Source organism: Dendrobates tinctorius, unplaced genomic scaffold, assembly GCF_039654945.1.
Source record: "Dendrobates tinctorius isolate UK_male_01 unplaced genomic scaffold, ASM3965494v1 ptg000332l, whole genome shotgun sequence".
Taxonomy (NCBI): Eukaryota; Metazoa; Chordata; class Amphibia; order Anura; family Dendrobatidae; genus Dendrobates; species Dendrobates tinctorius.
Window position 1 is genome coordinate 12,187,934 of NW_027361998.1, and position 23,715 is coordinate 12,211,648.

General features: G+C 45.3%; 1 protein-coding gene across 2 annotated transcripts in view; it reads left to right on the forward strand.

Annotated features, from left to right (window-relative positions):
- The window catches only part of LOC141074358 (adhesion G-protein coupled receptor F1-like), a 63,025-nt gene extending 41,112 nt beyond the window's left edge, over positions 1-21,913 (forward strand). The window contains exons 6-9 of one of the 2 annotated variants that reach the window (XM_073562003.1): positions 4,803-4,844; positions 6,807-6,860; positions 18,294-18,337; positions 21,237-21,913. In XM_073562003.1, coding sequence (XP_073418104.1) covers positions 4,803-4,844; positions 6,807-6,860; positions 18,294-18,317 — 120 coding nt within the window. In that variant the 3' untranslated portion in view covers positions 18,318-18,337; positions 21,237-21,913. Of the gene's footprint in view, positions 1-4,802; positions 4,845-6,806; positions 7,295-18,293; positions 18,338-21,236 lie in introns of those variants that run through there. The other variant, XM_073562002.1, reaches the window with a different exon arrangement.
- The last annotated feature ends 1,802 nt before the right edge of the window (positions 21,914-23,715 follow it).

The following is a 23,715-nucleotide window of genomic DNA, read 5'->3' on the forward strand; positions in this document are numbered from 1 at the left end:
TGTTGGGGGGCTGCACTGTACTGTGTGTGTGTTGGGGGAGCTGCACTGTACTGTGTGTGTGTTGGGGGAACTGCACTGTACTGTGTGTGTGTGTTGGGGGAGCTGCACTATACTGTGTGTGGGGGGGCTGCACTGCACTGTGTGTGGAGGTGAGCTGTATTATTATTATTATTATTATTTATTTATTGTTATAGCGCCATTTATTCCATGGCGCTTTACATGTGAGGGGGGTATACATAAAAACAAGTACAATAATCTTAAACAATACAAGTCATAACTGGTACAGGAGGAGAGAGGACCCTGCCCGCGAGGGCTCACAATCTTCAAGGGATGGGTGATAATACAGTAGGCGAGGGTAGAGCTGGTCGTGCAGCGGTTTGGTCGATCGGTGGTTACTGCAGGTTATAGGCTTGTCGGAAGAGGTGGGTCTTCAGGCTCTTTTTGAAGGTTTCGATGGTAGGTGAGAGTCTGATATGTTGTGGTAGAGAGTTCCAGAGTAGGGGTGATGCGCGAGAGAAATCTTGTATGCGATTGTGGGAAGAGGAGATAAGAGGGGAGTAGAGAAGGAGATCTTGTGAGGATCGGAGGTTGCGTGCAGGAAAGTACCGGGAGACGAGGTCACAGATGTATGGAGGAGACAAGTTGTGGATGGCTTTGTATGTCATGGTTAGGGTTTTGTAATGGAGTCTCTGGGCAATTGGGAGCCAGTGAAGGGATTGACAGAGGGGAGAAGCTGGGGAATAGCGGGGGGACAGGTGGATTAGTCGGGCAGCAGAGTTTAGAATAGATTGGAGGGGTGCGAGAGTGTTTGAGGGGAGGCCGCAGAGCATGAGGTTGCAGTAGTCAAGGCGAGAGATGATGAGGGCATGGACTAGGGTTTTTGCAGATTCTTGGGTGAGGAATGAACGGATGCGTGAAATATTTTTGAGTTGAAGTCGGCAGGAAGTGGAAAGGGTTTGAATATGTGGTTTGAAGGAGAGATCAGCATCAAGGATTACTCCGAGGCAGCGAGCTTGTGGGACTGGGGAGAGTGGGCAGTCATTTCCTGTAATTGATAGGTTCGTAGGGGGGGTCACGTGAGATGGGGGAAAGATGATGAATTCTGTTTTGTCCATGTTGAGTTTCAGATATCTAGTGGAGAAGAAGGATGAAATAGTGGACAGACATTGAGGGATTCTGGTTAGTAGGGAGGTGATATCTGGTCCAGAGATGTAGATCTGTGTGTCATCAGCATAAAGATGATACTGAAAGCCATGAGATTCTATGAGCTGTCCCAGGCCAAAGGTGTAAATAGAGAACAGCAGGGGCCCTAGGACTGAACCTTGTGGGACTCCGACAGATAGGGGGTGAGGTGAGGAGGTGGTGTGTGAGTGGGAGACGCTGAATGTCCGGTCTGTTAGGTATGATGAGATCCAGGAGAGGGCCAAGTCTGTGATGCCGAGGGATGAGAGGGTCTGTAATAATAGGGAATGGTCCACTGTGTCAAAGGCAGCCGACAGGTCCAGGAGGAGGAGGACAGAGTAGTGTCGCTTGCTCTTGGCAGTTAAGAGGTCATTGGTGACCTTAGTAAGGGCAGTTTCAGTGGAGTGGTGTGACCGGAAGCCAGATTGTAAGCGGTCGAAGAGGGAGCAAGAAGAGAGATGGGAGGACAGTTCAAGGTAGACGTGTTGTTCCAGTAGCTTGGAGGCGTATGGGAGAAGTGATATAGGGCGATAGCTAGATACAGAGGATGGGTCAAGAGAGGGCTTTTTGAGGATAGGTGTGATGGAGGCATGTTTAAAGCTTGAGGGGAAAACACCAGTTGTTAGTGATAGGTTGAAGAGATGGGTTAGGGTTGGGATGAAGACTGTGGTGAGGTTTGGGATGAAGTGGGATGGGATCGGGTCGAGTGCACAGGTGGTGAGATGTGATCTTGAGAGTAGAGTGGAGAGTCGATCTTCTGTAATGGTGGAGAAGTTGGTTTTGAAGGTGGAGGGCTGGGAAGTCGGGAGGAAGGGCTCTGGGGGTTGTTGACCAAAACTGTCCCTGATGTTATCAATTTTCTGCTTGAAAAATGAGGCAAAGTCTTCAGCTGAGATGAGTGGGGAGGGAGGAGGTGCTGGGGGGCGGAGGAGAGAATTGAAGGTGTTGAATAACTGTTTAGGGTTGTGAGACAGGGAGGATATGAGAGATGAGAAGTAGGTTTGTTTAGCTGTGGCGAGTGTGGTCTTGAAAGTAGTGAGGGACTGTTTGAATGCGATGAAATGCTCGTTGGAGTGGGATCTTTTCCATCTGCGCTCAGCAGCCCTGGAAGCTCGCCTCAGCTCTTTGGTCAGGCTGGTGTGCCAGGGCTGTCTGTTGATTTTGCGAGTTTTGGTATGTGTAAGTGGGGCAGCGGATTCCAAAGCTACAGCTATTGTGGTGTTATATAGAGCGGCAGCGTCATCCGCATTGTGTAAGGAACTTATATCTGTAAGAGGGAGGAGGGATTCGGAGAATGAGTGTAGGTCAAGGTGTTTAAGATTCCTGCGAGGGTGTGAAAGTTTGTGGGGTGGGGATTGTAGACATGGAGTGAAGAGGGAAGAGAATGTGAGCAGGTTGTGGTCAGAGAGAGGAAGAGGTGAGTTAGAGAGGTTAGATAGGGAGCAGAGGCGGGTGAAGATGAGGTCCAGTGTGTGGCCATCTTTGTGGGTGGCTGTAGAAGACCATTGAGTGAGGCCGAAGGAGGAAGTGAGAGATAGAAGTTTAGTGGCAGCTGAGAGGGAAGTGTCAATGGGGATGTTGAAGTCGCCCATGATGATAGTAGGGATGTCCGCGGAAAGGAAATGAAGTAACCAGGTGGTGAAGTGGTCAAAGAAGGTGGTGGCTGGCCCTGGGGGGCGGTAGATGACAGCCAGTTGGAGGTTGGAGGGGGAGTAGATGCGCACAGAGTGCACCTCAAAGGAAGGGAGGGTAACAGAGGGTGGCAGTGGGATTGGGGTGAAGGAGCAGGTATCTGACAGGAGAAAACCAACTCCTCCACCATGTTTGCTGCTGGGGCGGGGGGTGTGAGAAAGGTGGAAGCCGCCATACGAAAGTGCAGCAGGAGAGGCTGTGTCAGAAGGGGTGAGCCAGGTTTCGGTGATGGCGAGGAAGGAGAGTTTGGTAGTAACAAAAAGATCATGGATGTAGGAAAGCTTGTTGCAGACAGAGCGAGCGTTCCACAGAGCTCCTGTTAGTGGGACTGGGGAAGCGGGGGCTGGGTGAATGGGTATAAGGTTGGAGAGGTTACGGAAGGTTGTGATAGAGCGTGGATGGGAGGTAGAAATGACTGTGGGAATGTGGTGAGGAGGACCAGGATTTGGAGAGATATCACCAGCAGTGAGAAGGAGCAGAGAAAGTGTTAGCAGGTGGGAGCAGGAGAGGGCATGAGGGGGCTGTCTGTGTTTGGAGACAGAGGATTGTATGTTAAGGAACAGTTTTGAGGCGGAGGTGAGGTGGATGGGGAGGATTGAAGAAGAGATGAAGAGTTCCTTACTAGGAGTAGGGATTAGGGGAATTAGCAGAAAGTGAAGGATTATTGGGGTGAAAGTGAAAACAAACAGAAACATTGTTTACAGTGACTGTGTCCAGTTACCTTCAGTTCCCTTCTGGTTCAATTCTGGTTTTAATTCTTAAATTAATCTTCACACTTCTAGAACACACTTATAGCAATCACAATGCAGACTGAAGTCTATGCAGACTTGTACTCTGCAATATATGTACAACTAAGTGCAGTCAGGTGTGAAGCAGAGAGGAGTGGTCTCTGCTCATCTTGGCCAGACAATTAAGAGTGGACCAGATGTATATGATCAAGCCAGAGTAAACAAGGTCATAAATAACACTGGGGTAAGCTGGGGTTAGCTGAAAGGCATACCATGTGAATGCTAGGTGCAGAGGCAAGTCTATGTGCAAAGCTGGGTGACGCACTGTGTGTCCTTCATAGACAGACAGCAGGAGAGCTGGGTGGATGGACATACCATGTGAATGCTAGGTGCAGAGGCAAGTCTATGTGCAAAGCTGGGTGACGCACTGTGTGTCCTTCATAGACAGACAGCAGGAGAGCAGGAGAGCTGGGTGGATGGACATACCATGTGAATGCTAGGTGCAGAGGCAAGTCTATGTGCAAAGCTGGGTGACGCACTGTGTGTCCTTCATAGACAGACAGCAGGAGAGCAGGAGAGCTGGGTGGATGGACATACCATGTGAATGCTAGGTGCAGAGGCAAGTCTATGTGCAAAGCTGGGTGACGCACAGTATTATAGTGTGTGTGTGTGGCTGCAGTATACTCTATCAAGGACCATGGGGCGTGCATTATACTGTATGTACATTATGGGACCTGCACTATACTGTATCGAGGACATTCTGTACCAATCATTCTTCCTCAGCTGGTGTAAAGAAACTCGGGAACAAGCGTTGAACAACTTGAATGCCGTCGATCACGCTCATTTAACAGCCTGAACTCTGCACCTGTAAATACAACCGAAATGTTTGTGTGATGTGGAATATGGGAGCATTTGGGGCCCCACTTTAAACTTTTCCCAGGGCTCCACTTTCTCTAAAACCGGCCCTACCATCATGATGGGGTAAATTAGCAGCTGGATTATTCTTATCTGAAGACCATATTAGAAGTGACATAGTGTAAAATAGAAGACCACCCTTGTAATGGGGTGGGGGTCTCCCGCTGCATTAGTAGAGCTGTACAAGTATTTGTACTTAGTACTGATAAAGAATAATATCTAAGCCTAGGTTATAGCAGCCATACTCTGCACATTTCCTGACCATATCGTGATTTCATCCCTCAGGGCTTCTTCATTCTGCTGTTTGCATGTCTCCTGGATAAAAAGGTGAGAAAAGAAACCTCAGTAATCTGCAAACAATCGTAATCACCTCACACTGGATACAAATTATTTCTAATATTGATAAAAGTAAACATTGTTAATGGGCAGTGATGTATTCAGCACAGGGTCCCTGGTGGGCAGTGATGTATTCAGCACAGGGTCCCTGGTGGCCAGTGGTACATCCTGCAAATGATTCCTGGTGGCCAGTGGTACATCCTGCACATCATCCCTGGTGGCCATTGGTACATCCTGGATATGATCCCTGGTGGCTACATCCTGCACATGATCCCTGGTGGCCAGTGGTACATCCTGCACATGATACATGGTGGCCAGTGATGTACTCAGCACATGGTCCCGGGTGGCCAGTGATGCATTCAGCTTATGGTCCCTGGTGGGCAGTGATGTATTCAGCACATGGTCCCTGGTGGGCAGTGATGTATTCAGCACATGCTCCCTGGTGGCCAGTAATGTATTCAGCACATGGTCCCTGGTGGGCAGTGATGTATTCAGCACATGGTTCCTGGTGGGCAGTGATGTATTCAGCACATGGTCCCTGGTGGGCAGTGGTACGTTCAAAACATGATCTGTTGTGAGTTCATTTTCTGGTCTACCAGTTGTGAGTTCTTCTTCCGGGCTCCCTCTGGTGGTAACAGGAGGTAGTGAGGCTGATTTAATCAGTAGAGATCTGCCACCTGATAATGAGGATGACGATTGGACCTCAGGAATCTCAGATTGGATTTAAGACAGCCGACGCCCTACTCTGGTGCTGGTGATTCCTTCTGCTTGTCAGGTCTTGGTTCTCAGCTCTGTTCCAGTCAGCTCAAGCTAAGTTTCTCTGCTAATGTTCACACTTGATTTTGTTGTTCTATTCAGTTTTTTGTGTGGTCAGCCAGCCCCGGCTGGGGCTGTGCTGAATTTCCACACTTATTTATCTGTATTTGCCAATTTGCTTTTTGTCCCTTATTAGATTGGCCTCTTTTTGCTCTGTCTCAGAATATTTCAGAGTGCTGATATAGTGGGAGAAGTCTAGTGACTTCAGGGTTAATTTTGTTATCAGAAGTGTTGGACATTATTTTGTAGGGTTTGGGGCAGATTGCAGACAGTGTCTTTCCTTTCCTATCCTTTCTAGTTAGTTTGGGCCCCATCGTTTGCTCAGCCTATTTTCCTGCCTGTGTTTGTATTTTCATCTTGTTTCACCGTCAATACATGTGTGGGGGCTGTCTATTCCTTTGGGGTCTGCTCTGGGGCAGTTAGTTTCCCCTTTTCTTGCTTTAGGCTTATTTAGTCCTCCGGCTGTGACGAGGCGTCTAGGTTCATCGTAGGTACGCTCCACGACTGGTGCTAGTTGTGTGGTTAGGATCAGGGATCTGCAATCTGCATAGTTACCAATCTCTCTGGTTTTTCTGGGCTTAGCATGTTTAGGTTTTTCCACCTCGGTGACCCATTCATAACAATGATCCCTGATACACACTCTTACATCCATCACATGATCCTTGGTGGGCAGTGTTACATTCTACACATGATCCCTTTTTGGCAGTGGTACATCCTGCATGTGATCCCTGGTGGGCAGTGGTACATCCTGCACATGATCCCTAGCGTGCCGTGGTAGATCCTGCATATGATCCCTGGTGGGCAGTGGTATATCCTTCACATGATTCCTGGTGGACAGTTGTACATCCCTTACATAATCCATGGTGGACGGTGATGAATTTGTCCCTTGTTATAATTTATCACTTAGTGATTAGCAGATCATTCACTACATAGATCCCTGGTGTTCCTGAGGTGGACAGGGAGATATTACACTGGACACAGGTGCAAAGCAAAAGAGGCGTATACTAATCCTGACTGTAGGGGGTGAATTGTTTTGCACTCAGTATTGTCTGTGTGGGCTCAGAATAAGGTCTCCTTACCAGATGTCCAGGGCTTAGGACATGTTTGTGACTGGATCTCCTGTGCTTTGTGTTGCAGGTGATGGATCTTCTGAAGAAGCATTTCCTGAGGAGTCCGGTCACTGGCAGCTCAGTAAGAAATAATGAGAGAAAAGATATCCAAACTATGGAACTAAATCTGTGCATCCTGGGAGAGCTGCAGATCCCAGAAGAGGAGAGCTGCAGATACCGGGAGAACTGTAGATACCATACCGGGATGGGAGAGCTGTAGATACCTGGAGGGGAGAGCTGTAGATACTGGGAGAGGAGAGATGCAGATACCAGGAGAGGTGCAGGTACTGGGAGACGAGAGCTTCAGGTACCGGGAGGGGAGAGCTGCAGATACCGGGAGAGGAGCGCTGCAGATACCGGGAGAGGAGCGCTGCAGGTACCGGGAGAGGAGAGCTTCAGATACCGGGAGAGGAGAGCTGCAGATACCGGGAGAGGAGAGCTACAGATACCGGGAGAGGAGAGCTGCAGATACCGGGAGAGGAGAGCTGCAGATACCGGGAGAGGAGAGCTGCAGATACCGGGAGAGGAGAGCTACAGATACCGGGAGAGGAGAGCTGCAGATACCGGGAGAGGAGAGCTTCAGATACCGGGAGAGGAGAGCTTCAGATACCGGGAGAGGAGAGCGTCAGATACCGGGAGAGGAGAGCGTCAGATACCGGGAGAGAAGAGCTTCAGATACCGGGAGAGGAGAGCTGCAGATACCGGGAGAGGAGAGCGTCAGATACCGGGAGAGGAGAGCTTCAGATACCGGGAGAGGAGAGCTTCAGATACCGGGAGAGGAGAGCGTCAGATACCGGGAGAGGAGAGCGTCAGATACCGGGAGAGGAGAGCTTCAGATACCGGGAGAGGAGAGCTTCAGATACCGGGAGAGGAGAGCTTCAGATACCGGGAGAGGAGAGCTTCAGATACCGGGAGAGGAGAGCTGCAGATACCGGGAGAGGAGAGCGTCAGATACCGGGAGAGGAGAGCTTCAGATACCGGGAGAGGAGAGCTTCAGATACCGGGAGAGGAGAGCGTCAGATACCGGGAGAGGAGAGCGTCAGATACCGGGAGAGGAGAGCTTCAGATACCGAGAGAGGAGAGCTGCAGATACCGGGAGAGGAGAGCGTCAGATACCGGGAGAGGAGAGCTTCAGATACCGGGAGAGGAGAGCTTCAGATACCGGGAGAGGAGAGCTTCAGATACCGGGAGAGGAGAGCGTCAGATACCGGGAGAGGAGAGCGTCAGATACCGGGAGAGGAGAGCGTCAGATACCGGGAGAGGAGAGCGTCAGATACCGGAAGAGGAGAGCTGCAGATATCGGAAGAGGAGAGCTGCAGATACCGGGAGAGGAGAGCTGCAGATACCGCGAGAGGAGAGCTACAGATACCGGGAGAGGAGAGCTGCAGATACCGGGAGAGCAGAGCTGCAGATACCGGGAGAGGAGAGCTTCAGATACCGGAAGAGGAGAGCTGCAGATACCGGGAGAGGAGAGCTTCAGATACCGGGAGAGGAGAGCGTCAGATACCGGGAGAGAAGAGCTTCAGATACCGGGAGAGGAGAGCTTCAGATACCGGGAGAGGAGAGCTTCAGATACCGGGAGAGGAGAGCGTCAGATACCGGGAGAGGAGAGCGTCAGATACTGGGAGAGGAGAGCGTCAGATACCGGGAGAGGAGAGCTTCAGATACCGGGAGAGGAGAGCGTCAGATACCGGGAGAGGAGAGCGTCAGATACCGGGAGAGGAGAGCGTCAGATACCGGGAGAGGAGAGCTTCAGATACCGGGAGAGGAGAGCTTCAGATACCGGGAGAGGAGAGCTGCAGATACCGGGAGAGGAGAGCTGCAGATACCGGGAGAGGAGAGCGTCAGATACCGGGAGAGGAGAGCGTCAGATACCGGGAGAGAAGAGCTTCAGATACCGGGAGAGGAGAGCGTCAGATACCGGGAGAGGAGAGCTGCAGATACCGGGAGAGGAGAGCTGCAGATACCGGGAGAGGAGAGCTGCAGATACCGGGAGAGGAGAGCGTCAGATACCGGGAGAGGAGAGCGTCAGATACCGGGAGAGGAGAGCAGCAGGTGCTGGGAGAGTTGCAGAGTTGGAAGTGGCACAATGCGGCAATCATGGGTCCAGCTCTAACATTTCCCAAAAACACAAACCTTAGATAACACAAGAGTGGTACATTTAATGAGGAGTGTTCAGGGGGCTGAGATGCATGCTGCTGTTGGTAGGCTGCAGGCTGCTTACAGTCAGTGTAGTGCCTCATGAGTGGGACAATCTGGGACTGGTTCTGCTCCCTCTAGGCAAGGTGATCCACACAGCAGAGGATAGACCTCACTCTAGAAAATTAGCCCTAATTACCCAGGGTAGTTACTGGGTTTGTGGCAACAACCCTGGTGGACTAGAGATGATGAGGAGTTAGTATACCTGGGAGTCTGATGATTCAGAGGTTAATTTTAGTATCCCTGGTGGGAAGTGGTTTTTCCTCTTTCACCGATCTTCTTCCCAGAGGCACAGTTTTGTTGTAAAGAAACAAACTGAGCTTTATTCATTGTCCCCAGGTCCAGCAATGTGTCTCTGTCATCCCCCATCTCCGTTGGTTATGTGCAGTGGTGGTATCTCATGAACAGCACACATCAGTGTGTATATCATATAGGTGAAAGAGGAAAATCCCCTTAATATCAGGATCCTTGGGGGTAAAGAGCAAAAAAGGGGTTAATGACAGGATCCCTTATGCTCTAGGACAGACTTAATGCCTGTATCTCTTCAAGTCTAGAACTAAAAGCGGCTAGTGTCTTTATACCTGATGGCCTAGGACAGTGAGGTTCTATGTAATTATTTCTAGTATTCTAGGGCAAAAAGGGTTCATGCCATTATCCCTGGAGTCTAGGTTAGTGAGAAGTTGATATCCTTAGCCCTCGGGATCTGAAGCAGAAACATGTTCAAGTCAGTATCCCTGGTGGTCTAGAGAAGTGAGGAGTACAAAGTATTCCTGTCGATCAAGGGCAATAAAGGGCTCATATCATTATCAATCGTGGTCTAGAGGATGCAATTCATTGTTCCTGGCAATCTAGGGCAGCAAAGGACTCATATCATTATTGCCGGTGGTATAGAGGATTGACAGGTTCAAAAAATGAAGGCAGTACTCCAGTTAAAGGTGAAAAAAGGTGCTATTTAATAATACAAAATGTTGATGTTTCGGCTCAAAATGTGAGCATTTCTAATGGATATGTGTACACAGTGATGGCCGAAAGAGTTGGCACCCTTGAAATTGTATCAGAAAATGAAGCATTTCTCCCAGAAAATATGTACAAGGCCAGCTGTACTGATGTAGGATCTATAAAACTCCTGCACATGGCCGGCTGTAATGATGTAGGATCTATAAAAGTCCTGCACATTGCTGGCTGTACTGATGTAGAATCTATAAAAGTCCTGCACATTGCCGGCTGTACTGATGTAGGATCTACAAAACTCCTGCACATGGCCGGCTGTACTGATGTAGGATCAACAAAACTCCTGCACATGGCCGGCTGTACTGATGTAGGATCTATAAAAGTCCTGCACATTGCCGACTGTACTGATGTAGGATCTATAAAACTCCTGCACATGGCCGGCTGTACTGATGTAGGATCTATAAAACTCCTGCACATGGCAGGCTGTACTGATGTAGGATCTATAAAACTCCTGCACATTGCCGGCTGTACTGATGTAGGATCTATAAAACTCCTGCACATGGCCGGCTGTACTGATGTAGGATCTATAAAACTCCTGCACATTGCCGGCTGTACTGATGTAGGATCTATAAAACTCCTGCACATGGCCGGCTGTACTGATGTAGGATCTATAAAACTCCTGCACATGGCCGGCTGTACTGATGTAGGATCTATAAGAGTCCTGCAAATGGCCAGCTGTACAGATGTAGGATCTATAAAAGTCCTGCACATTGTCGGCTGTACTGATGTAGGATCTATAAAACTACTGCACATTGCCGGCTGTACTGATGTAGGATCTATAAAACTTCTCACATTGTCGGCTGTACTGATGTAGGATCTATAAAACTCCTGCACATTGCCGGCTGTACTGATGTAGGATCTATAAAACTTCTCACATTGCCGGCTGTACTGATGTAGGATCTATAAAACTCCTGCACATGGCCGGCTGTACTGATGTAGGATCTATAAAACTCCTGCACATTGCCGGCTGTACTGATGTAGGATCTATAAACCTCCTGCACATGGCCGGCTGTACTGACGTAGGATCTATAAGAGTCCTGCACATTGCCAGCTGTACTGATGTAGGATCTATAAAACTCCTGCACATTGCCGGCTGTACAGATGTAGGATCTATAAAACTCCTGCACATGGCCGGCTGTACTGATGTAGGATCTATAAAACTCCTGCACATGGCCAGCTGTACTGATGAAGGATCTATAAAACTCCTGCACATGGCTGGCTGTACTGATGTAGAATCTATAAAACTCCTGCACATGGCTGGCTGTACTGATGTAGGATCTGTACAAGTCCTGCACATGGCCAGCTGTACTGATGTAGGATTTATAAAACTCCTGCACATTGCCGGCTGTACTGATGTAGGATCTATAAAACTCCTGCACATGGCTGGCTGTACTGATGTAGGATCTATAAAACTCCAGCACATTGCCGGCTGTACTGATGTAGGATCTATAAAACTCCTGCACATGGCCGGCTGTACTGATGAAGGATCTATAAAACTCATGCACATTGCCGGCTGTACTGATGTAGAACCTATAAAACTCCTGCACATGGCTGGCTGTACTGATGTAGGATCTATAAAACTCCTGCACATGGCTGGCTGTACTGATGTAGGATCTATAAAACTCCTGCACATTGCCAGCTGTACTGATGTAGGATCTATAAAACTCCTGCACATGGCTGGCTGTACTGATGTAGGATCTGTACAAGTCCTGCACATTGCCGGCTGTACTGATGTAGGATCTATAAAACTCCTGCACATGGCCAGCTGTACTGATGTAGGATCTATAAAACTCCTGCACATGGCTGGCTGTACTGATGTACAACCCCTGGCAAAAATTATGGAATCACCATGTTAGTCAGTAATGTTTACTTTTTTAAACCAAGTATAGGGGAAAAATTATGGAATCACTCAATTCTGAGGAAAAAATTATGGAATCTTCCTGTAAATTTTCATTCCCAAAACTAACACCTGCATCAAATTAGATCTGCTCGTTAGTCTGTATCTACAAAGGAGTGAGCACATATTGGAGAGCTGTTGCACCAAGTGGACTGACACTATACCAGGAAAGATCTTTGAACAAATTATTAAACAACATGTATGTCAATACCTGGATAAGAATGAAGTGATTAAACAGAGTCAGCATGGGTTTGTAACTAATAAGTCATGTCAGACTAACTTAATTTCCTTCTATGACGGTATCACTGATTGGGTGGATCAAGGAAATGCTGTAGATATAGTATATCTTGACTTCAGCAAAGCATTTGACAAAGTCTCTCATACAATCCTTATTGAAAAAATGACTAAGTATGGAATGGACAAGGCAACTGTTAGGTGGATTCATAACTGGCTTAGTGATCGGACCCAAAGAGTGGTCGTAAATGGCTGCACATCCAGTTGGAAGAATGTCTCAAGTGGTGTACCACAGGGCTCTGTCCTGGGCCCGGTATTGTTCAACATCTTTATCAACGATTTAGATGAAGGAATTGAGGGTAAACTGATTAAATTTGCTGATGACACAAAGCTAGGAGGGATAGCTAATACTAGAGAAGAGAGAGAGAGGATTCAAAAAGATTTAAATAAACTGGAGAAGTGGGCAGCAACTAACAGAATGGTTTTTAACAGGGAGAAATGCAAAGTACTACATCTGGGCAATAAAAATGGAAAAAGCATATATAGAATGGGAGGAATAGGGCTAAGTGACAGCACATGTGAAAAAGACTTGGGTATACTAATAGATCACAGACTGAATATGAGTCAACAGTGTGATGCAGCAGCAAAAAAGGCAAATGCAATTCTAGGATGTATTAACAGAAGCATACAGTCTAGATCACGTGAAGTCATTATTTCCCTCTACTCCTCTTTGGTCAGACCTCATCTGGAATATTGTGTCCAGTTTTGGGCACCACATTTTAAAAAAGACATCAACAAACTGGAGCAAGTTCAGAAAAGAGCGACCAGATTGGTGACCGGTCTGCAAACCCTGTCTTATGAGGAAAGGTTGCAGGATTTGGGAATGTTTAGTTTGCAAAAGAGAAGACTGAGAGGAGACTTAATAGCTGTCTACAAATATCTAAAGGGCTGTCACATTGTAGAAGGATCAACTTTATTCTCATTTGCACAAGGAAAGACTAGAAGCAATGGGATGAAACTGAATGGGAGGAGACACAGATTAGATATTAGAAAAAACTTTTTGACAGTTAGAGTGATCAATGAGTGGAACAGGCTGCCACGAGAAGTGGTGAGTTCTCCTTCAATGGAAGTCTTCAAACAGAGGCTGGACAGACATCTGACTGGGATGATTTAGTGAATCCTGCTTTGAGCAGGGGGTTGGACCAGATGGCCCAGGAGGTCCCTTCCAACTCTACGATTCTATGATTCTATGATTCTATGATTCTATGACATGAATCATGGCTCCAACATGAGAGCTATCAATTGAGACAAAGGAGAGGATTATCAAACTCTTAAAAGAGGGTTAATCATCACGCAATGCTGCAAAAGATGTTGGTTGTTCACAGTCAGCTGTGTCTAAAATCTGAACCAAATACAAACAACATGGGAAGGTTGTTAAAGGCAAACATACTGGTAGACCAAGGAAGACATCAAAACGTCAAGACCGGAAACTTAAAGCAACATGTCTCCAAAGCAGGAAATGCACAACAAAACAAATGAGGAACAAATGGGAGGAAACTGGAGTCAACATCTGTGACCGAACTGAAAGAAACCGCCTAAAGGAAATGGGATTTACATACAGAAAAGCTAAACGAAAGCCATCATTAACACCTAAACAAAAAAAAACAAGGTTACAATGGGCTAAGGAAAAGCAATCGTGGACTGTGGATGACTGGATGAAAGTCATATTCAGTGATGAATCGCGAATCTGCATTGGGCAAGGTGATGATGCTGGAACTTTTGTTTGGTGCCGTTCCAATGAGATTTATAAAGATGACTGCCTGAAGGGAACATGCAAATTTCCACAGTCATTGCTATGGGGCTGCATGTCAGGTAAAGGCACTGGGGAGATGGCTGTCATTACATCTTCAATAAATGTACAAGTTTAAGTTGATATTTTGGACACTTTTCTTATCCCATCAATTGAAAGGATGTTTGGGGATGATGAAATCATTTTTCAAGATGATAATGCATCCTGCCATAGAGCAAAAACTGTGAAAACATTCCTTGAAAAAAGACACGAGGTCAATGTCATGGCCTGCAAATAGTCTGGATCTCAATCCAATTGAAAATCGTTGGTGGAAGTTGAAGAAAATGGTCCATGACAAGGCTCCAACCTGCAAAGCGGATCTGGCAACAGCAATCAGAGAAAGGTGGAGCCAGACTGATGAAGAGTCCTGTGTGACACTCATTAAGTCCATGCCTCAGAAACTGCAAGCTGTTAGAAAAGTCAGAGGTGGAGCAACAAAATACTAGTGATGTGTTGGAGGGATTTTTGTTGGTTTTTCATGATTCCATAATTTTTTTCCCTCAGAATTGAGTGATTCCATAATTTTTCCCCTATGCCTGGTTATAAAAAATAACCATTACTGACTACCACATTATTTGTTCTTGATTTCTTTTAGTGTTTCTTAAAGCCAGAAAGTTGCCCTTTGAATTGACTTTAGTTTTGTGCCATGTCTGTGATCGGCTTTTTTTCTACAAAATTAAACAACTGAATGAACATCCTCCAAGGCCGGTGATTCCATAATTTTTGCCAGGGGTTGTAGGATTTGTACAACTCCTGCACATGTTCTGCTGTAATGATGAAAGATCTGTACAACTCCTGCACATGGCCGGCTGTTCAGCTGTAGAGTATACAGTCATGGCCGGTGTGACGAACGGACGGCCTGTGCCACCAATATGTCACAATCCCACCACTGACACCGGTATGTCAGCGGACAGAGGGACGCGACGCACTGCCGGCACACGGCTTTCACAGGCACAGTGGGGCTTATCTTAGTTATCCCACTGCTGCCACGATGTGACCAAAAATACACAGCAAGCTAATCTCGCTCTAGCAATTTAACGCAGGGGGTTATTTTGGATGCCCCACCACTGCTAACAACCTTCCAAGAACTGCGGGGATTTATGTATATCCCACTTTCTCCGTTCCACTTTGGAACTCGCAGCTCTCCGGTGCCCCCCTTACCCTCAGGTCAGTCAGGGAACTGCACCTAGGATAATTAGTCGCCGGATGGGCTGCTTGTTGTGCACGGGCAATTAGACTACTGCAGTAAGGGAATTATCAATGCTGTGGCCGCAGCACCTCATTCAGCAATATAAGACCCTTCCGGACTACCAACTAGCCTAACCAACCGCAAACACCACGCTGCCACCAGCTCCTGGTTTCTTCACTTAAGTTATAGACTTAATGGAGGGGTTCGAAGCCAACCCGAACAGTAGTGTAATCATCTAAAAAGGCGCATAGTTCATTTCTTAGAGCACGAAGGCAGACTGATAGATTTTATTATTTATTCCCAAAATGTGGACAGTGATTACACAGATAAAAATTGTTATAAATTGAGACATTAAATATGTACAGTACAAGTATAAAACAACAAAGGAAAAAAAAGGCAGAGTAACACTTACATGTGCGTAGTTGGTATTAGGCAGACCATGTGGCTGAGGGATGGGCCGCAACCAGACATCCCAAGACATCGGCAGATCTTTCTAGCAGGGCATCTGCTGCTCAAACTCGCCTGAATTTTGGGAGGGAATGCCTTATCTCTTTGGGTCTGTGACATCACGAAATGGGCGGTCTGGTGACGTCCAACCCCCCCCCTACTCTCTGCAATTTATCTAAAAACTTATAATAACAATGTCTTAGCGACAGAAGCTCGAATAAACTCACAAAGGGTATCATTGTTTGTGGTTTATCGAACCTAACAAGACAACATCAGACATGCCATACTTAAGACACTCCATTTGGGAGCAATCCATATCTCAGCTTCTGGAGGTCTGAAAACTTTGCAAGAGCCACCGTAGCAAAGCCGGGTCCACTCAGATCACAGAAATGTAATTATTATATCTCTGGCACGAGGGAGGGGCACACTAGGGTTTCTTTTAATATTTCCTATACCTGTAGCCAGCTTCTTGGCCAAGACAGAGAAATGCTTTCACTCAGCTTAATTAACCTTCCTTTCTACCACAGGAAATAGACGGTGTCCTGTTACGAAATGCAAGCACAGAGCTGCTAAGGAGGGGGAAGGAGGATGCTGCAAGCTCGTGACAGGCTACAATGTCCTCAGTAGGGTGAAATGGGAGATTTATAGCATGTTACAGAAAACATCATACTTTACAGACATTTTACATTACAGCCGGAAGTTTTGACACCCTTGAACTTGATCCAGAAAAAGAAGTATTTCTCCCAGAACATTATTGCTATTGTGCAATTACTTAAAGTTATTCGGCCCATTTTTAGGGTTTTGTGCGACATTTTGCTCAAATAGCATTTTTTCTTCTGTTTTCTTGTGCTGTTCCAATACACACAAAGGAAATAAACCTGTGTATAACAAAACATGTGGAATTGTGATAATTATCTGGGAGAAATACATCATTTTCTGGAACAATATCAAGGGTGCCAACACTTTCGGCCATGACTGTATATACAGTGGGGCAAAAAAGTATTTAGTCAGTCAGCAATAGTGCAAGTTCCACCACTTAAAAAGATGAGAGGCGTCTGTAATTTACATCATAGGTAGACCTCAACTATGGGAGACAAACTGAGAAAAAAAAATCCAGAAAATCACATTGTCTGTTTTTTTTTCCTTTTATTTGCATATTATGGTGGAAAATAAGTATTTGGTCAGAAACAAGCAATCAAGATTTCTGGCTCTCACAGACCTGTAACTTCTTCTTTAAGAGTCTCCTCTTTCCTCCACTCATTACCTGTAGTAATGGCACCTGTTTAAACTTGTTATCAGTATAAAAAGACACCTGTGCACACCCTCAAACAGTCTGACTCCAAACTCCACTATGGTGAAGACCAAAGAGCTGTCAAAGGACACCAGAAACAAAATTGTAGCCCTGCACCAGGCTGGGAAGACTGAATCTGCAATAGCCAACCAGCTTGGAGTGAAGAAATCAACTGTGGGAGCAATAATTAGAAAATGGAAGACATACAAGACCACTGATAATCTCCCTCGATCTGGTGCTCCACGCAAAATCCCACCCCGTGGGGTCAGAATGATCACAAGAACGGTGAGCAAAAATCCCAGAACCACGTGGGGGGACCTAGTGAATGAACTGCAGAGAGCTGGGACCAATGTAACAAGGCCTACCATAGGTAACACACTACGCCACCATGGACTCAGATCCTGCAGTGCCAGACGTGTCCCACTGCTTAAGCCTGTACATGTCCGGGCCCGTCTGAAGTTTGCTAGAGAGCATTTGGATGATCCAGAGGAGTTTTGGGAGAATGTCCTATGGTCTGATGAAACCAAACTGGAACTGTTTGGTAGAAACACAACTTGTCGTGTTTGGAGGAAAAAGAATACTGAGTTGCATCCATCAGACACCATACCTGCTGTAAAGCATGGTGGTGGAAACATCATGCTTTGGGGCTGTTTCTCTGCAAAGGGGCCAGGACGACTGATCCGGGTACATGAAAGAATAAATGGGGCCATGTATCGTGAGATTTTGAGTGCAAACCTCCTTCCATCAGCAAGGGCATTGATGATGAAACGTGGCTGGGTCTTTCAACATGACAATGATCCAAAGCACACCGCCAGGGCAACGAAGGAGTGGCTTCGTAAGAAGCATTTCAAGGTCCTGGAGTGGCCTAGCCAGTCTCCAGATCTCAACCCTACAGAAAACCTTTGGAGGGAGTTGAAAGTCCGTGTTGCCAAGCGAAAAGCCAAAAACATCACTGCTCTAGAGGAGATCTGCATGGAGGAATGGGCCAACATACCAACAACAGTGTGTGGCAACCTTGTGAAGACTTACAGAAAACGTTTGACCTCTGTCATTGCCAACAAAGGATATATCACAAAGTATTGAGATGAAATTTTGTTTCTGACCAAATACTTATTTTCCACCATAATATGCAAATAAAATGAAAAAAAAACAGACAATGTGATTTTCTGGATTTTTTTTTCTCAGTTTGTCTCCCATAGTTGAGGTCTACCTATGATGTAAATTACAGACGCCTCTCATCTTTTTAAGTGGTGGAACTTGCACTATTGCTGACTGACTAAATACTTTTTTGCCCCACTGTAACATAACTTCATAGGTCTGTGGTCTATGCCCCTTGTTATCTATAAGCGCGTATTTTGTGTCACTCGCTGTATACAGCATCTGTTCATTATCTTGTAGATGACAACAACGAGCAGCGTCTGATTCTTGTGCCCTCATAAGTGGTAAGTAAAGAGACGTCACACACTACTGTGTTATTGTTTGGCATCGGGCTCCTGCAGCAGCTCAGCAGGGATCCAGAGCCTCACATTCTGCGGTCTCCCATTATCCATGGACCGCAGAGGAGCTTGCTCAGCGTCCCAGACGCTCTGCCCAGACCTGCTCTGTGGGTCTGGCTGTTGCTGCCACCTTTGGGTCAGCAATAGCAATGCAGGCTGTTCTGCAGCAAATCGCTGCAGAGGCTAAGTCCCTCCGTCGCTCTACTGGGCATGCTCACGAGACGATCTCCCATTGGAGATCGGGAGTCACATGCCCAGGTCCTTCTCGTGATCTGATTGGTCCATCTCAGGGATCTGGAAGCTTCCGGAAGGTCCTGGCTATTAAAGGTTCGTATGGCCGCTCGGCCATGCGCTAGTATAGCCTCTAGTTGCTACTGTGCGAATGATGATGGATGTATGAACCTGCGAATGACTCCCCTCCCTTTGATATTACGAGTGTGTACAGGGACTTAGGCTTAGAGTCAGTGCCAGTCTGTGGCGCGCTACAGGTCACACTAGCATCCTCCACAGTGCTAGCGTCCGACAGTACTCCTGCAGTCTGCAGTTCCCCTTGGCGTCCGCAGTTGCGACGCCGCATGCACGGTAGGTCTAGACGGACGCTGACCCTCTGCCTAGGGCCCAGCTCCTGTGACCAGATACCGTACGTGCACTTCTCTGAGACCCGTGAGTCCAACAGGCTCAGCATTTATGTTTATACCTTAGGCATCTCTGTGAAGCTAACAGAGTACGCCCAGCGCACACCGGTTGACGTCCAACCTGCGTGCAATAATACCGCCATATTTAGTGTGCGCCATTATCTAGCAGCAGTGTTAACACCTTCTGCACGGTGGACCCCGGGCGGCGAACGCACTTTCCGTTATTTAATATTTAGTGCGTTCCGCCGTCCTTAACAATTATATTTACTGCACGCTTATGGGATTGAAAAATAAAAACATTTTTAGATATATTTTTATATGAATATACAGTGGGTACGGAAAGTATTCAGACCCCTTTAAATTTTTCACTCTTTGCTTCATTGCAGCCATTTGGTAAATTCTATAAAGTTCATTTTTCCTCATTAATGTACACTCTGCACCGCATCTTGACTGAAAAAAAAAAATCTAGAAATTTTTGCAAATTTATTAAGAAAGAAAAACTGAAATCTCACATGGTCATAAGTATTCAGACCCTTTGCTCAGTATTGAGTAGAAGTACCCTTTGAGCTAGTACAACCATGAGTCTTCTTGGGAATGATGCCACAAGTTTTTCATCCCTCGATTTGGGGATCCTCGGCCATTCTTCCTTGCAGATCCTCTCCAGTTCCGTCAGGTTGGATGGTGAATGTTGGTGGACAGCCATTTTCAGGTCTCTCCAGAGATGCTCAGTTGGGTTTAGGTCAGGGCTCTGGCTGGGTCAGTCAGGAATGGTCACAGAGTTGTTCTGAAGCCACTCCTTTGTTATTTTAGGTGTGTGCTTAGGGTCATTGTCTTGTTGGAAGGTGAACCTTTGGCCAAGTCTGAGGTCCTGAGCATTCTGGAAGAGGTTTTCATTCAGGATATCTCTGTACTTGGCCGCATTCATGTTTCCTTCAGTTACAACCAGTCATCCTAGTCCCTGCAGCTGAAAAACACCCCCATAGCATAATGCTGCCTCCACCATGTTTCACTGTAGGGATTGTATTGGGCAGGTGATGAGCAGTGCCTGGTTTTCTCCACACATACCACTTAGAATTAGCACCAAAAAGTTCTTCGTCTCATCAGACCAGAAAATCTTATTCCTCATAGTCTGGGAGTCCTTCATGTGGTTTTTAGCAAACTCTATGCGGGTTTTCATTTGTCTGGCACTGAGGAGAGGCTTCTGTCAGGCCACTCTGCCATAAAGGCCCGACTGGTGGAGGGCTGCAGTGATAGGTGACTTTGTGGAACTTTCTCCCATCTCCCTACTGCATCTGTGGAGCTCAGCCACAGTGATCTTGGGGTTCTTCTTTACCTCTCTCACCAAGGCTCTTCTCCCACGATTGCTCAGTCTGGCTGGACGGCCAGGTCTAGGAAAGACTTCTGGTGGTACCAAACTTCTTCCATGTAAGGGATTGTGGAGGCCACTGTGCTCTTAGGAACCTTGAGTACTGCAGAAATTCTTCTGTAACCTTGGCCAGATCTGTGCCTTGCCACCATTCTGTCTCTGAGCTCCTTGGCCAGTTCCTTTGGCCTCATGATTCTCATTTGGTGTGACATGCACTGTGAGCTGTGAGGTCTTATATAGACAGGTGTGCGCCTCTACAAATCAAGTCCTATCAGTTTAATGACACACAGCTGGACTCCAATGAAGGAGTAGAACCATCTCAAGGAGGATCACAAGGAAATGGACAGCATGGGACTTACATATGAGTGTCCGAGCAAAGGGGCTGAAGACTTATGACCATGAGATATTTCAGTTTTTCTTTAATAAATTGCAAAACTTTCTACATTTGTTTTTTTCAGTCAAGATGGGGTGCAGAGTGCACATTAATAAGAAAAATAAATGAACTTTTTTGAATTCACCAAATGGCTGCAATGAAATAAAGTGGTGACTTCTGAAAACAGCGCCCACCTGCCCACAGGTTGTCTGCAGTATTGCAGCTCAGACTTGCTCACTTTACAGGAGAGGTATGAGGCTGGGATGAGCTCCTCAAGGAACACCAACAAGCCGCTCTCTCTTGAAATTGATGTCTAGATACAGATTTGTAAAACCCCTGGAACTCCATACAATCATGTCACAATGTAACACCACAATCTCTGTTCTTAAAGCTGTAATCCAGTGTCCTCAAGGAAAAAGGTGGAAGATCTCACAATATAAGAGACTTATACTGGTTTTTCCCTTCCTGCAGGGTCGCATTGCTTGGTCAGAAGATATGATCCCTGGTTGTCTGGAGGACGTCACCAACATCTCAGATTCTTCACTGAAATAATAACTTGAAGATGGGAAATTAATACGTTACATACAGACATTAGGACGATTTTTCCAGACTATGGCGCACCTTTATCTCACAACATCAATGTCTTAGGCTAAGTGCACACATAGATTTTCGTCCTAAGGATTTTTCCGCGCAGATTTTACGAAATCCGCAGGTCTAATGACCTGCAATTTTCCTACGGATTTCTTTTTTATTGCGGTTTTTGTGCTGTTTTCCCCCTGCGGATTTGGAGAATGGAGCAGGTGGAAAACCGCACAAAAGAAGTGACATGCTGCTTTTTTTGGACCGCACAAAAACCGCGCGGAAAAAACCGCAGTGTGTGCACAGCGGGTTTTTTTTTCCATTGATTTACATTGTACTGTAAATCACAGTGCGGATCTGCAGCGTTTCTGCGCGGAAAAATCCGCTGCGGATCCGCAGGAAATCTGCATCGTGTGCACATAGCCTTATTGGTTGGCATTCCACAAACGAAACTCCAAAATTACTTTTATTTTTTTCTTTCATTTTTATTAAATAACATTTTTTAATGATTTCCACCTATTTAATTTGATGTGAAATATCAGAAAAATAAAGAAAATCAGTTGTATGAATCTGACTTTACAGGCTTACAATCTTTTAATTTGGGTATTTAAAGATTACATTATATGGATAGATAGCATTTACAGGAAACAAAGTAGCACTACAACACCAATCCTGTCCTGCAAGAAAATATCCTAGTAATATAATACCGCTCCTACGTACATGAATATAATTACTATAATACTGCCCCTATGTACAACAATATAACTACTATAATACTGCCCCTATATACAAGAATATAACTACTATAATACTGCCCCTATGTACAAGAATATAACTACTATAATACTGCACCTATGTACAAGAATATAACTACTATAATACTGTCCCTATGTACAAGAATATAACTACTATAATACTGTCCCTATGTACAAGAATATAACTACTATAATACTGCTCCTATGTACAAGAATATAACTACTATAATACTGCTCCTATGTACAAGAATATAACTACTATAATACTGTCCCTATGTACAAGAATATAACTACTATAATACTGCCCCTATGTACAAGAATATAGTGTAACTACTATAATACTGCCCCCTATGTACAAGAATATAACTACTATAATACTGCCCCTATGTACAAGAATATAACTACTATAATACTGCCCCTATGTACAAGAATATAACTACTATAATACTGCCCCTATGTACAAGAATATAACTACTATAATACTGCCCCCTATATACAAGAATATAACTACTATAATACTGCTCCTATGTACAAGAATATAACTACTATAATACTGCCCCTATGTACAAGAATATAACTACTATAATACTGCCCCTATGTACAAGAATATAACTACTATAATACTGCCCCTATGTACAAGAATATAACTACTATAATACTGCCCCTATGTACAAGAATATAACTACTATAATACTGCCCCCTATATACAAGAATATAACTACTATAATACTGCTCCTATGTACAAGAATATAACTACTATAATACTGCACCTATGTACAAGAATATAACTACTATAATACTGTCCCTATGTACAAGAATATAACTACTATAATACTGCCCCTATGTACAAGAATATAGTGTAACTACTATAATACTGCCCCCTATGTACAAGAATATAACTACTATAATACTGCCCCTATGTACAAGAATATAACTACTATAATACTGCCCCTATGTACAAGAATATAACTACTATAATACTGCCCCTATGTACAAGAATATAACTACTATAATACTGCCCCCTATATACAAGAATATAACTACTATAATACTGCCCCTATGTACAAGAATATAACTACTATAATACTGCCCCCTATATACAAGAATATAACTACTATAATACTGCCCCTATGTACAAGAATATAACTACTATAATACTGCCTCCTATGTACAAGAATATAACTACTATAATACTGCCCCCTATGTACAAGAATATAACTACTATAATACTGCCCCCCTATGTACAAGAATATATCTACTATAATACTGCTCCTATGTACAAGAATATAACTACTATAATACTGCTCCTATGTACAAGAATATAACTACTATAATACTGCTCCTATGTACAAGAATATAACTACTATAATACTGCCCCTATGTACAAGAATATAACTATTATAATACTGCACCTATGTACAAGAATATAACTACAATAATACTGCACCTATGTACAAGAACATAACTACTATAATACTGCCCCTCTGTACAAGAATATAACTACTATAATACTGCTCCTATGTACAAGAATATAACTACTATAATACTGCCCCTATGTACAAGAATATAACTATTATAATACTGCACCTATGTACAAGAATATAACTACAATAATA